The 14,739-nt window shown below is 52.7% G+C and overlaps 3 protein-coding genes across 3 annotated transcripts; all 3 read right to left on the bottom strand.

Moving 5' to 3' along the window:
* Positions 1–65: 65 nt before the first annotated feature.
* UHO2_03799 (uncharacterized protein) lies at positions 66–4,274 on the bottom strand (the record flags this gene model as incomplete). The annotated part of the gene is made up of 2 exons (XM_041554405.1): positions 66–3,259; positions 3,380–4,274. 2 exons carry the CDS (start codon positions 4,272–4,274, stop codon positions 66–68), a joined length of 4,089 nt encoding a protein of 1,362 aa, XP_041410339.1.
* An 831-nt stretch (positions 4,275–5,105) lies between these two features.
* On the bottom strand, positions 5,106–9,767 carry UHO2_03798 (uncharacterized protein; the record flags this gene model as incomplete). The annotated part of the gene is made up of 2 exons (XM_041554404.1): positions 5,106–7,639; positions 8,495–9,767. The coding sequence occupies 2 exons, from the start codon at positions 9,765–9,767 to the stop codon at positions 5,106–5,108; spliced, it is 3,807 nt and encodes a 1,268-aa protein (XP_041410338.1).
* Positions 9,768–11,643: 1,876 nt separating this feature from the next.
* UHO2_03797 (uncharacterized protein) lies at positions 11,644–12,114 on the bottom strand (the record flags this gene model as incomplete). Its single annotated transcript, XM_041554403.1, has 1 exon — positions 11,644–12,114. The coding sequence occupies one exon, from the start codon at positions 12,112–12,114 to the stop codon at positions 11,644–11,646; it is 471 nt and encodes a 156-aa protein (XP_041410337.1).
* Positions 12,115–14,739: the final 2,625 nt, after the last annotated feature.

Below are 14,739 nucleotides of genomic sequence, written 5' to 3'. Positions count from 1 at the left end.
ATAACAAAGCATTTGCCTTGAGTAGGTTGTGACACATGTGGTCCGTGCTAAGATGTTCAGGCCTTTCACTCGGCCGTAAGCATTACCCTCGCTGTCTCTAGGCTTTGTGTAGCTTTATCTACTTCAACTCCCTCAACTGCCTCCCTCAGTGGCAAGGCAGGAGACTGCCGAGCCACTGCATCATGCTGGGCTTTTAGTCCCAGTCCCTGTCGCGCGCGCTGTAGTATAGTCTTTCCCACCGGTTTGGTAAAGAGGTCTGCCAAGTTATCTGCAGTGTTAATGTACTTGATCTTGACCTTTCCATCTTGCACGTTATCTCTGATGAAGTGGTATTTGGTGTCAATGTGCTTTAACTTCCAGTGTTGCGCGGGGTCCTTGCTAACCTGGATGGTACCAGTGTTGTCTGAAAAGATTGTAGGGATACCAACGTCAATTCCAACAGCCTTGAAGAGGTGTTTGAAGAACAGGACCTCTCGTGCAGCTTCTGTCGCAGCTACAAATTCTGCTTCCACCGCCGATAAGGCAGTGCAGCGCTGTAGTGCTGATTTCCATGCTACCAGGTTGCCACATACGAACACTGCTGAACCAGATGAGCTTTTGCGTTGTGCTGTAGCGTCGCTTGCCCAGTTTGCATCGCTGTGTGCTGTCAGAAAGTCTTGTTGCTTGTTGCTGCCATATTGTAAGCGGATATCTCGTGTGTAGTCCAAATATTGGAGTACTTTCTGTGCAGCGTTGTAGTGCTCCCTTGACGGTTGTGTCATATAGCGTGCAAGGACGCCAACGGCTTGGCTGATGTCTGGACGTGTTCCATTAGACAACCACAGGAGTTTGCCGACGATCTGTGGGTACTCCTTTCGTTCTGCTATGCTTGCTGCTGTTTCTGGGACTGGAATGTCTTGGAGTGGTACGCTAGACTTCCTTCTGCGCTTGTCCAAATGTTCATCCAGAAGCTGCTTAACATAACTAGTTTGCTCGAGGTCCATGGTTTTCGCTTCTCGATCCCTGGTGATTTTGATCCCGAGGAAGTGGGAGACATTGCCACCATCCTCCATCCGCCATCTTTGGCCTATTTCCTCCTTGATACGCCTTACTGTTTCTAGGGTTGGAGCTATAATTAGTGTGTCGTCAACATAGATGACCACTATTGCAAAGTTATCTCCTTCTCCTCTAGTGTAGATGCATGGTGCGCAGTCGAGCCTGTGGAAGTTTGAGCGTCGCAGGAACTTATCAAACTCCATGTTCCATTCCCGTCCTGACTGTTTAAGGCCATACAGTCCCTTGATGACTCGGTAGGCTTTCCCTTTTGGCACTTTGGCACCTTCTGGTGGTTTCATGTAGATCACATGGTTGAGCGTGGAGTTGAGGTAAGCCATTGTGATGTCAAGCTGATGGACTTCCCAGTTGCGCTCCACTGCCAAAGATAACAGGGCTCTTATTGCGCTGAGCGGTGCCACAGGTGCAAAGGTTTCTTCGAAGTCGATACCCTCCCGCTGTGTGAAGCCCCGTGCGACGAGTCTCGCTTTGTGCCGGACTGGTATGCCATCGGCATCCAATTTGAGCCGAAGGACTATTTTGGAGTCGACAAGTCTAGTGTTTGGTGGAACATCCACAATCTCCCATGTTCCCATTGCCTCAAGTCCGTCCAGCTCCTTGCGTATGGCTTCCTGCCATTGTTGTGCATCATCGCTGGCGAGTGCTTCCTTTAAGGTCAGCGTGAGGTTCAGGGTGGCTGTGTGTGCTTCTCCAATTATCTCTTCAACATCGAGCTCCGACCTGTTGTCATCTATAGGGTCGGCGGGCAGTGCAGTGTGTATTTTGGGAAGTGGGTCCTCCATGTCGAGTACTTCCACCTCCAATTCGGGCTTGTTGCTATCTGTCTCAGGTCTAGTATCTTCTGCTTCGAGGCTCTCGAAGCCGAACTGCAGTGGGCTCTGCACACTGGGGCGATCATGCCAACCTTTGGCTTCATGGAATGTGGCTGAGTTGCTCCACCGTATAGATGGGGTGTGGCCGGGGGTAAAGAATTTCCAGCCCTTGTGCTCGTCATCGTAGCCAACCATGATTCCTGGGATTGCTCTTACGCCGTGCTTTCCTGTATGATCCTTCTTGGGGAGGTGGACCCAAGCAAGGCAGCCAAAGACACGCAGCTGCTTGGCCAAGCCATGTGCAGACTTGCGGTGGAAGTCCTCGTATGGGATCCTATTTGCTTCGGTAGAGGGTGTCAAGTTCAGTGTGTGCCCTGCAGCCATGATGGCGTAGGGCCACAGCTCCTTTGGTACTGATCTCTGGACAAGCATTGCACGCATCTTTTCTTGAAGGGATCTGATCATGCGCTCTGCTCTCCCATTCTGGGCACTGACGTAAGGTGTGGTTTTCTGCCACTTGAACCCTGCTTCTCGTTTCCATTCTTCTGCTCCAAAGCTGGACCACTCTGTTCCGTTGTCGCTGCGGATGCACTTTAGCGTGTGATCCGTTGCTATCTCTGCTGCCTTGATCCATGCCTTTAGGGCGGGGAATGCTTCGGTCTTGCTGAGGAGTGGTTTCACATATACATAGGATGACGAGTCATCTACAACTACCAGTGCATGGTGGTAGTTGGGATGGCCTTTCAGGTCCGTCATCAAGTCAATGTGTACCAGCTCCAAGGGTGCCTGGGCTCGCTCTGTTTTGCTACTTGTCATTCTTGCGCATGTTTGCTTTGCTTGGCTGCAACAGTTGCAATCCCTTGCATCATGTCCAAGCTGTGTTTCTTTTCCTAAGTAGTGGGCCTGGATTTGCTTGGTTTTGTTCCTGCCAGGATGACCAAATCGTTCGTGCCATAGCTTGCTCGTCGTGTGGCTCGCGGGTTTTGCTGGTGTTGTGGTAGCATCAATGCCCTCTAGGGGATCATTGAGCTGTGCTGCTAGGGAGTCACCGTAAACCTCCCATCTCTTCTTGCGCCGGTTGGTCTTGCTCTTGACCATGCTCCCATCATGCTGGAGGATAGTAGCTCCAGACTCTTCAAATATCACACGTGCACCATTTTCAGTCAGCGCTGGGATGGACAATAGGTTCTTGCTAAGGTTTGGAACATGAAGTACATCAGTGAGTGGTATCTTAACATCTCTTACTCGCAAAGTTGCATCGCCTATTGCCTGTACTCGCAACCGTTCATGTCCAGCAGTATCTACGGATCCTTGCTTCGGCGTCGGAGCAATGAGCTTACCCTCATCATGTACCATGTGATGTGTAGCTCCAGAGTCGAGAATCCACGTACTGTCTTGTTTGCGGTTGCCAGTGTTGCTTATGAAAAAGGTGCACCCGAGTCCCTATCCCTGCTGAGTAGGAGTTTGCTCCTGACTGTTGGTGCAGTTGATGGCAATGTGCCTGGGTTGCCTACACTTATAGCACTTGGCCGGTTCATTAGGGTTTGCGGGGTCGCGCCTGCCCCTATTGTAGCCCTCTTGGTTAAGAACCTGCCTATGCTCGCCAGCTTGGCCTGTTGAACTTCTATTGCTCGCGGCTCTGGCCGTGGCTCGGATACGACCTGAGAGCTCGGCTTCTTGGTGCTTCTTAGCTAGTGCATGATAGGCATACTCATAGCTGCAACCAGGTTGAGCAGCTTTGAGGGAGTCTACTGTCTGGGTGTAGAGCCAGTCGTCTTTGACGCAGCGGTACAGGGTAGACTTCTTGAGCTTTTCGTCCATGCGGCTACCGAGCCTGGCTGCGTCATTCCAGATTTGATCGAGCTCCTTACCAAGGTTGGCAATGTTGCGCTGGGCTAGCTTGACTTCGTGTACCCGGTCGTGAATGGCGGAGAGCTTAACTTCGTCGTTTATTGTGAGAGCGGCTTTGAGCTTCTTGTAGAGTGTAGAGCCGAGCTGCTCCTCCTCACCTTGCTCCCGCACGGTGTAGGTGTTGATACGGCTGGTGGGTCCGTGGTCACAGGAGGACAAGATGAGACCCAGCAAGTGGCTGTCTAGTTCCTCATCATAATCGGTATGGCCACTGGGAATCTCCTCAGTGAGGATCTGCTTGGCGTTCTTGATTGGGCGGATGCAGTCCATGAACATCGGCTCCCAGATGGCCCAGTTGTTCTCGTTGAGCTTGACGATTTGCGAGATGATGCTGAGCACCGACTTGGGGATCTTCTCTGCTTGGTTGGTGTTGGGTTGGAGGTTTATTAGCGAGAAGGCACGCTCCAAGACTTGGTCTTCGTCCCAGTTGGTGTGAGTTTCCCTGATCATCTGCATGGTGCGTTCGAGTAGTGCTACGCTATCTACTCTTGGTGGCATCCTGGTGGCGAGGCGCTAGAAGCTGCTGAGCTTCAGACTCTTAATCAGTTGAGGAATCTGATTTTCTGCGTATGGTGATGATTGGTAGGAGAGAGAGAGAGCGAGAGAGCTTGGAGTCTATATATACAAAAGAAGAACGGCGGAGAGCCGCATTGACTGCGGAGCATAACAAAGCATTTGCCTTGAGTAGGTTGTGACACATGTGGTCCGTGCTAAGATGTTCAGGCCTTTCACTCGGCCGTAAGCATTACCCTCGCTGTCTCTAGGCTTTGTGTAGCTTTATCTACTTCAACTCCCTCAACTAGGTGTCTTGTCCTCCTCTCTCTCACTCACTGTGTCTCTCGCCCGAAACATGTCGCGTCCATAGCGCGACGCGTAAATGACCTATTATCCCGATTCGCTGCAGTGCCAATGTGAACCTGCATTATAGCAAGGTCTCTCCATATGGATTCACAGAGCAAAGATGTCCACGCAAAGCATGACGGTGCAGGCACGGCAAGTGATGATCCTTTGAGGAGGGACATTAACCTGGATTGAGTCAGTATGCGATGCTAAGGATACAGTTAAGAAAAGCTATAGTGGGCCGAAAAGAGAGGCAGAGAGTCGAAAACATAAACAGATATCAAGCAACGAGAGGAAACAGCAAGTAGCGATGATGCGGAGTGAGGAATAAAAAGAGACCCATGACAAAAGCAGGAGATGTGAGGCCGATGGCCAGACGCTCGAGGACTAGCCCGGCGTGGCCAGCCGGCGCCATCATGAAGGAAATAGAGATTGTTCCAAGAGGGATTGGGTGAGATTGGAAGCAGGTCAGCACAGCATCGCATCGCATCAGGCAGCGGCAGTGAACTCCTGTCCCTCGACACCAATGGATGCCAACAAGCCGTTCAGGTACTCCTGTGTTGTGGCGTCGTTGCTCAGGTCACCCTCGTTAAGCATCTGCTCAAAGCTATTATTGCCCGAGTCCATGCTGCTGTCGCCGCCCATCTTGCTTTCCATGTCAAAGCCAGCGGGAGACATAAGAGGCAGACCGCTGTGCATGCCTCCAGGAATCATCAGACCGAGGGCCGACTCACTGTTGCCATTCACCACAGCGGCTACAGCCATTCCGGCAGAGCCCATCAAGACGTTGTTGGCCTCTGACTGGTTGAAGCTCATGTCCAGTGGCGATGGCAACGCACCGCCAAGTGGGTTCCCTTGGCTGGCCCAGTGCCTCTCTAGGCGCTCCTTTTGCATCCTCGCATCAACGCCCGTGTTGAGCGGCGGAGGCTCATACACACCGGCTCCCACCTGAGGGAACGGCGTGATCGGCGTGTGCACTGCACGTTGCTGGATCCGACCCCATGCAGCGGGTGTAGGGCTGGCGGCAGGCGAGAGTTGAGGGTGAGGGCTAAGCATGGCTCCCCTCGCACTCCTCCGAGGGTTGAGGTACGCGGGGGCAGGAGGGATCGAGACCATCAGGTTAGGCTTGTTCATCGACAACCCACGCTTTCGCAGCAAAGTGGGAGGCTGAAGGTTGCCTTCCAAGCCAGCCTGGCTCTGCTCGGTCTTGAAGCCGAAGCTGGGCTGAGGCGAGGGCTGTGTGTGGATCAGCGATGGAGGAGGATTGGCGTGAGCAAAGCCGCGAGGAGCGGCTCCACCGTTGAGCATGTTGAGCTGCGCCTGCTGCTCCTGGTGAGTAAAAGCATGTCCGTACTGGGTTGCGCCACCGTTAGGGAAAGCAGCCGTCATGGGCGAGAGGTCGTGAGGGGTCATGTGCAACGCAGCGCCAGCTTGGTGCAAAGGAGAAGCAAGGGGAGCAGTGCGGCCCAAGGGCGAGGCACCGGGTCCAAGAGTAAGGAGAGAGACCGCAGGTGTGCCTGGGTTGGTGCCAAGCGACTCGACACACTCAAGGTCCCAAGCGATCACCAAGACGACATCTCCGACCTTGCTGCCAGGGCTCAAGCCAGGGCCAGCGTCGTTGAGAACGGCGCTCTCACGATTAGCTGCAGCGGTCGAAGCGGCAACTCCCTGACAAGAACTGTCTTCGCTGGCCACCACCAGCTCCTGGATGATGGTGACACCCGAGACAGCCATGCCGAGAGCAGTTCGCTCGCTGGGCTCCTTGCCAAATGACTGCATGCCATCGCGACCGCTGTACACGTTGACGGGATGGTTACGACTGAGGAAGTCGGCCCAGAAGTCAGTAGCGAAAGGAGCTTGGTGGCACCAGCGGTGACGAAGGTTGCTGTTGGACTGGTTGTTGGCATCCAGAGGCGTACGAGGCGAAGCAGGCCCGCTCGAAGTTGGGCTCACAGAAGCAATGCTGCCGTCGCTCTCACGGCGCTGATCGTTTTTGCTCCTGGTAGGAATCGAAGCAGTCGTATCGTCGTGAGAAGTGGCATCCTTGTCTGCAGTCTCGGCATCCGAGCTTCCCTCTGCGGTGCAAGTAGTGGCAGCGACTGTGCTGGTGGAGGTAGCCTCGACACCGTTCCTGCCCGAAAACTTACGAGGGGGATCAAGGGGCTCCACCAGCGACAGTACACGCTTACCATGCGAGTAGACAGTGGTCACCGAGGTAAGACGCAAGTCCTGAGCCGACGTAAGCGAGAGTTGTGTGCTAAAGTGGTCGTAACGCGGCATCATGACATTGTGACGAGGGATGGAGAGTGGCACGTGGACGTGGAGGAACTGGCATGGCATGTGATGGTACATCTCGGCGAGACGAGGGAAGCGAAAGTGGCCAACACGCACCGAATCAAGCGTCATCTGGGGCAGAGAGGCCTGGTTGTTGGCGTAGGTGGTCATCGAGTTGCGGTTGAGGTTGGTGTAGACGTGCTTCTCGTCGCCGGACGAGCAATGCACCCACATGGAGAAGGTTGCCGGAAGGATGGGGCAAGATGTGTTGCCGCTTGTTTCCTTCATGCCGGTCTGCTGCGGGAAATGAAGAGCATTCAAGCCCGAGGTGATGAAGTGGGTAGCCGACATGGGAGGGGCGCCAGGCGAGAGCGGGCTCGCGAGGCCCTGGCCGCCGGACAGGGATGGGGTATAGGGCGAGAGCAGGTCACCGGCGTTTTCCATGGAGAGAAGCGGATATGCACCACCAAGACCGCCGTAGCCGTAGCCAGCGAGCGTCTGTGCGTACATCATACCGCCAGCAGGGATGTAGAAGTCCTCCTCGGTGGTAGGCTCCGCGATCAGCTGCTGGAATTCGGGATCACCCTTGCGAATGTTCTTGAGCACCTGGATGTGACTCGAGACCTGCTTGCGAGTGCGCACCTTGTTGGTCTTGCGCTCGATGTAGTCGGCGATGAGCTCGTTACGACCACAGGGCTTGCCGTGCACCAGCACTTTGCGACGACCGAGCTTGGGGATGAGTCGAAGAGCTGATCAACAAAGAGACCAGATGTGACGGGTATCGTCGTGAGCCAGCACGGAGAAGAGAGAGCAAGAGCGAGAACGGGAAGAAGGTAGAATACGGAATGGTGGTGGAAGCAAAGAGGGAAGGAGGGAAGATGAAGGCAACGAGAAGTAGGAAGAGAGAACAGTCAAGTCAGCCTGCCTGCAAGAAAGAAACGTTAGATCCAAAGGCACCGCATCTCTCTGCAAAAGTTCAAATGTTCCAGCATCGACTGCTTCTGTATCCATCCAGAGATTGAGCGATAAGGTTCTCCGCTCCGCCCAAGAGAAGAGCTCGGAGATGATGGTGCTCGGCGTCCATGTGGCAGCACAAATGTAGCATGGCGACGTCAAACACAATTTGCCCAAATTGACACTTTAGCAGCCATTTGCACGCGTCAAAATCGGAGTCTGAATTTTGACCGAGACGCATCTCTCTCTGTGTGACGGGCGGTTTCGAAGCTGACATAATCCCCCTTGTCGCCGGAGTTGGAGGGAAGCAAACCGTTCTTGACGAAGCCGAGGAGGTGACATGGGGGATTATGTCTCGGCTTCGTCAAGAACGGTTTGCTTCCCTCCAACTCCGAGAAGGCTCAGCAGCCTGGCACTTCCAACAGCGCCAGTCAACAGTCAACGCCGAAGAAGCGCAACCTTCTTTCTCGCCTCGCCCTGTCAATGCATATTCGATGCATAGATGAGAAAGTACAGAGACAAGAGTGAACTCGAACCCGACAGAGGCTAGATGCAGCATACAGGTATGCAGGTATACAGGTATACAATGCAAACGAAATCACAGAGAGCAGGAAACTGCGGAACCAAGGCTAAGAGAAAGAGAAACTTACCTTCCCAGAATGCGACCTCGACGTCATCGGGCAAGACGTCTTGGTTCTTGCCGTTGCTGTTGGGGGTTGCATTGCCGCTAGCATTGCCGTTGGCACCGTTGGTACCTGGCTTGGACTCGGTTGCCTTGCGGCTAAGGGAAGACTGGGACTGTGCTTGTTGCATCGCATCAGAGGCAGCGCGTGGAGGTGCACTCTTGGGCGGCTGCTCGCCCCCAAACGACGGCAACGACAGATTGGCAGTGAGGTTGGCAATGTGAGCTGCACGGTCCATGGCGGTGAGCGAGAGACGTCGAATTCGGCATGGCGAAGCGCTCGACTGGACCGACGAAGGGGTTTCCAGGCCGCCGCCAACGCTGTAGCCGATCGAGAACTGCGGGTGCAGCTGGTAGGCATACATGTTCGGCGGGGTCTGCTGAGGAAGGAAGCGCTTCTGTTGAGCAAGCTGCTCAACGCTGCGCTCAGGTGTGGCGTCGACCTCAGAAGTGCGACGTCGCTTTGCATCCTCTGCGAAGTCGCCAAGTGGAGATGGGGCGGGGCTGTTGCTGTTAGACATGCTAACCGTGAGACGAGGGGGCGACATGAGGAATCCAGTTCCTGACATGTCTTGTGTATTGGCGTGAGCAAAGTTTGCGGAAGAGTGCGGAATGTTTGCGTGGTAGCCAAAGGACTCGAAAGCGTCGACAGAGATGCTCATGCTGCGTGCACCAGCATTGTTGCCGGCCAAACTGGCGTAGTCAGCCAGCGATGAGCTCGAATCGCTCGAAGGCATCAATGGCTGGATGCTATGACGTCGTCCCGAGTTGGAATCGGCACGGACGTGCAGTATCGATCCAAAGCTGCCAAAGGGCTGCGAAATGGTGGGACGCTTGCCAAGGAAGGAGTAGCTGTCGCCGCTGCCCAGAGCCTGCTGCATATCGGCATTCATGCGGTCAAAGTCAAGCGCAGCTGCAAGTGACTGGGTGTCACCGCTCATATCCGCATCGAAAACGCCGCTGACGTTGTGTGCGAAGATAAGACTGCTGTCCTCGTGGGTAGTGTCGCCGCTCATGCTGGTATCGTTGCGCTTGGTGGTAGACACGAAAGCGGCGTTGGCGGCGCTGATAGAAGCGTGGTGGAGACTGAGACGGTCGTTGGCGTCCTGGGCGTGATTGGCCATGTCGTTGTCAGGGGTATACAGATGGGAAGTGGACGACGAGGTCGAGTCAGAGTAAGTCGGGGACGGGAAGAGGTGCTGAAGTTCTCCTTTTGGAGAGATGGACTGCGCAGTGGACATGTGCAAGATGGCCTAGAGGAGATAGCCTTTGTCGGTGCTGAGAAGGAAGGTCGCAGATAGAGAACGCGCGACGTCCTTAGCGAATGAGATAGAATGCGGTGCCAAAGACCTTTTTGAGATGCGAATTAGAGCAGGGTGCAGAGATGAAGTTGTCAGAGATGATGCTTGGCTGGCTTTTCCGGGTGTGAGCTGCTATGAGATATTAGACGAGAATGCGAGCAAGACGAGAAAGACTAAAAAGAGTGTCGATGATACGCTAAAGTATGAGTGCCAGAGTAGAGGGGAGGGATGGGATGGGGATCGAAGGGCTAGGCGAGCAGACAGGTGGATGTGGTGGAGCTGGAAGAAGAACAGTAAGTGATGGCGACCAAGATGATAGCAGGCCAAGACTGAGAAGGGGAGGAATCGATGAAGGAGAGAAACGAATAATAGAAAGATTTTGCGAAAGCGGAATCGACGACCAGCATAGGCTTCTTTTAAGGTGGAATGGAGCTTGCCAGAACGGATATGTCTCGAGCAGCGGAGAGGGACGACCACGAGAGCGTCGATCTTTGACTTACAGCACAAGGTAAGTGACAGTGATGGCTAGCTTTGCGAGGGGTGATTGCTGCAAGTCTTGAGCGTAAAATGTCAAAGCAGAGCGGAGGCTTGACACGGATGAGACGGTCTGGAGGTGGAAGAGAGGCAGTTGCGACAGAATAAGGGCGAGACAGCGGCGAAGTCTGCCAAGCTGTCAGCAACTGGCAAGTAATGTACGACCCTATCGAGTTCCAATGCAGGCCAAGAGACATCCAACAGCTGGGCGGGTGGATGCAGGGGCGATGACAAGTCAAGAGAGCAAGGGGCATATGCGAAATGGCGGGAAAGCGGATGGAAGTCCTGTCTGCAAGACTTTGCGATGTACAAGGGAAGAGCGAGGAGATGCTGCGATGGCAGAAGCTTGCAGGGGGGAGGAACGAACAAGGTGGAGCAGACCAGACGAGAAATGCGGGGCGCAAGGGGTCACGTCAATGAATGACATCTGCTTGAGAGATTGCAAAGCATAGTGAGGCTCGTCCGTCCTCGGTCGTACCACTGACATCTAAGAGAAAGACTCGAAAAGCGGCATGATCTTGACAATCAAGGCCCAACGCCAAGAAGACTGAAGATAGTCCTCTGTGACAGAAGAGCGCATTAACCTGCTAAAACAGCCAGAGATGCGTGACTGTTATCCGCAGGCAGGCGAAGCCGGCCCAAGGCGGCAGCACGGCAAACGACAGGCTACGGGCGGAAAGCGGCAAAGGGAAAGGGAAAGAGGGAGCAGCGGGTAACTGCAAGCTGACAGGAATTGACAAGGCAAGCAAAGGTGTAGGCAACTGCAACAGCATCGATGCGAAATAGATGATTCGACTGACGCAAGGACCTAGCTCTGCCGACAGACCTACCCCTTCTCCAAGTAAATTGATTCCGAGGTAGTCTGGCTTGGACATGGTTTTCCCCAAGGAGAAGCGACAATCATTACGGAATCAAGCGCTGGGAACAGTCGCACTACTGAACCGAAGAAGCGGCAAAATGGAAAAAGAAAAGAAAAAGAAAAAGAAAAAGAAAAAAGAAAAGAAAAAGAAAAACACACACAGACAAGGAATAAATACAGTCGCATCCAAAATTGCCTGGCATCTTTTAGGATAATTAAATGCTCATCACCACACATCAACTTCACTTCTCAAGAGCTGGTATCCTCAATGAAGTGTAGCTTGTGACATATTGTTGGAAAGCTGAGATTGAGAGCTACAAGTACATATAAGTTTTGCTGTGATTGGACCACATTTGTGCACAGTGAAAGTGCCATGACTTTTTTTGAGTGTAAAGCTCCTCCTAAATTACTATATACTATACTTTAGTATTTTGTATGGCCCCCTTTTGCAACCCTTACAGCCTGTAACCTCCTGGGCATTGACTTTATGAGTGCCTGGACTGATTCCTTGGGAAAAGTTGCCCAAAACCTGTTGATAGCTGCAATGAGTTGAGCTTTATTGTTGATAGTATATCTTTGCTGATATAGCTGCTTTTTCAGCTGCTGCCACACATGTTCTATAGGATTCAGGTCTGGAGACATTGCAGGCCAGGGCAATACATTGAATTTGACCTCCTCCAGGTACTCCTTGGCAACTTTGGCAGTGTGAGGGTGGGCATTGTCTTGCTGAAAGATCAATTTATCCCTTGGTGGAATTCTCTGTATATTCTTCCACTTCAAGATGCTACCAGGCACTGCTTCCTCCAGCAACTCAATGTAACACTCTGAATTCAGTTTGTCATCTATATAGACCATTAGACCTAGGCCTGTCCAGGTCATACACCCCCAAATCATGATGCTGTGGCCACCCCCCTGCAGTGTAGGTATATATATATCATAGTTGACATCCCTGGACCAGTTTTGCTTTTCCAAGCCCTTTCCAATGTGTTGAACCTTGCATTCATCACTCCAGATGACATTTTTCCATTGTTCAACAGTCCAATGTCTATACTCCTTGGCAAACACCTGTCATGGGCCTGAATGCTCAAGAAGCAGGAGGGTCACTGGTGTCATGGGCCTGGATGCTCAAGAAGCAGGAGGGTCACGGGTTCATATGGAAGGAGCACAGGTATCGAAGATCTAGTCGAGATCAGTAGAGAGCATGGTCGTAGTGCAGTCTCCATGGAGACCATGGACTCCTATGGACTCACATGCAAAGGAGGGCCAAGCACAGCCACGAGGAGGACCAAGCTCAAGGAGCAGGCACAGCCACGAAGAGGACCAAGCTCAAGGAGCATGCAGATGGTTACCACTCAGGGGCTCGAGAGACAAGAGCCAAAGGAACTGTCACTGATCAAAGGAGAAGGAGCAGTGTCGAAGGAGTCAACACCAGGTCATGAGGAGGAGGAGCAGTGTCAAAGGAGTCAACACCAGGTCATGAGGAGGAGGAGCAGTGTCGAAGGAGTTGACATCAGGTCATGAGGAGGAGGAGCAGTGTCGAAGGAGTCGACACAGCTCAAGAGGCACAGGGGTGCCAAGCAGGAGAGGCCCCTGAGCAGTACTCGATGAAGAAGGTACTCTCTGGAGAGAGAGAGCAGGAGCAGCATCGCTGGCAATGCTGAGTAGAGGTATATAACCATGCTTTCTCATCATCATAGGTCGAGTGGATCCTCATCCACTCTACTCACCATAACTAGTTATCACTTCAGCATAAGTATATATTAGTTTCAGTCAGCATAGCAGCAATCCATCAAAGGTTGCTCCTCATCGTAGTGTGTGTGTTGTATCACCACTACCTGACGTCCGAAGGCGCCCATAGCAGGTTAGCGGTCCGGATCAAGATAGAACTGAAGGCAGTAGTCCACTGCGGTCTGGGGATCACTTCAAGCATCAAGTCAACACACTGGACACTCGTGTTGACGCCACCAACCTTATCACCAACACCATCAACCTCATTATCATCGACATCACCAATCTCATCACCAACACCATCAACCTCATCATCATCAACACTCACACCAGCCCTTGGTGTCATCATAACATTGATATTGATCGTGCTGAGCTACCCCTGAACGGAGTGTCCACAGAGGTCAGCCGAAACCTATGATAGTATATACAATGAACGCCACCTGCTGTCACTGCACAACTTGATAGTCACCGATACCGAGACAATAGCTGTTGCACAGTTTGATAGTCACCGAGTATCTCGACAGACCGACCTGGGTTTCAGGCGCGAGACCCCTGACACCCCCCTCTTAAGAGCCGAGCTCTGTCGAGGCATGCTCTGGTCTGGTTCATGCTGACTCCTCCTCCTCCTCCTCCTCCTCCTCCTCCTCCTCCTCGACAACATCGCCAACATCACCCTTCCTCCTTCTTCTCAACATCATTCTCCTCTCTGCTCAGGTGAGCTCGTTGTAATCGTTCCTCCCATTGATCCTGCCTGGTAAGCTCTAGCTGTGCTTCCAATAGAGTGAGTAGTCTATCGAGCTTATTGTTGAGGTCTGGGTCCGTCATGGTGATCGTGAGGAGCTGCTTGAACAATCCACTCTAATGTCAGGGGTCTCGCACCTGAAACCCAGGTTGGTCTGTCGAGATACTTGGTGACTATCAAACTGTGTGACAGCTATTGTCTCGGTATCGGTGACTATCAAGTTGCGCAGTGACAGCAGGTGGCGTTCATTGTATATACTATCATAGGTTTTGGCTGACCTCTGTGGACACTCTGTTCAGGGGTAGCTCGGCACAATCAATATCAATGCTTCAGTTATGATGACACCAAGGTCTGGTGTGAGTGTTGATGATGATGGGGTTGATGATGTTGGTGATAAGGTTGGTGAGTGTTGATGATAATGAGGTTGATGGTGTTGGTGATAAGGTTGGTGGCATCAACACGAGTGTCCAGTGTGTTGACTTTGATGCTTGAAGTGATCCCTGGACCACAGTGGACTACTGCCTTCGGTTCTATCTATATCCGGACCGCTAACCTGCTATGGGGCGCCTACGGACGTCAGGTAGTGGTGATACAACACACACACTATGATGAGGAGCAACCTTGTTAGATTGCTGCTATGCTGACTGTAACTAATGAGTACTTATGTTTCTAAAGTATTGACTAGTTGTATGGTGAGTAGAGTGGATAAGGATCCACTCAACCTTTGGTGATGAGAAAGCATGGTTATATACCTCTTCACAGCATCGCCAGCGATGCTGCTCCTGCTCTCTCTCCAGAGAGTACCTTCTTCATCGAGTACTGTTCAGGGGGCCTCTCCTGCTTGCTTGGTACCCCTGTGCCTCTTGTCGACACTGCTCCTCTTCCTTGCTATCCTGCTTGCTTGGCACTCTTGTGCCTCCTGAGTGGTGTCGACTCCTTCGACACTGCTCCTCCTCCTCATGACCCGGTGTCAACTCCTTCGACACTTGTCTCTCAAGCCCCTGAGTGGTAACCATCTGAGCTTGGTCCTCTTCGTGGCTGTGCCTGCT

This window comes from Ustilago hordei (assembly GCF_900519145.1).
Source record: "Ustilago hordei strain Uho2 genome assembly, contig: UHO2_contig_06, whole genome shotgun sequence".
Classification (NCBI taxonomy): domain Eukaryota; kingdom Fungi; phylum Basidiomycota; class Ustilaginomycetes; order Ustilaginales; family Ustilaginaceae; genus Ustilago; species Ustilago hordei.
This window is presented reverse-complemented; position numbering and strand designations above follow the sequence as displayed.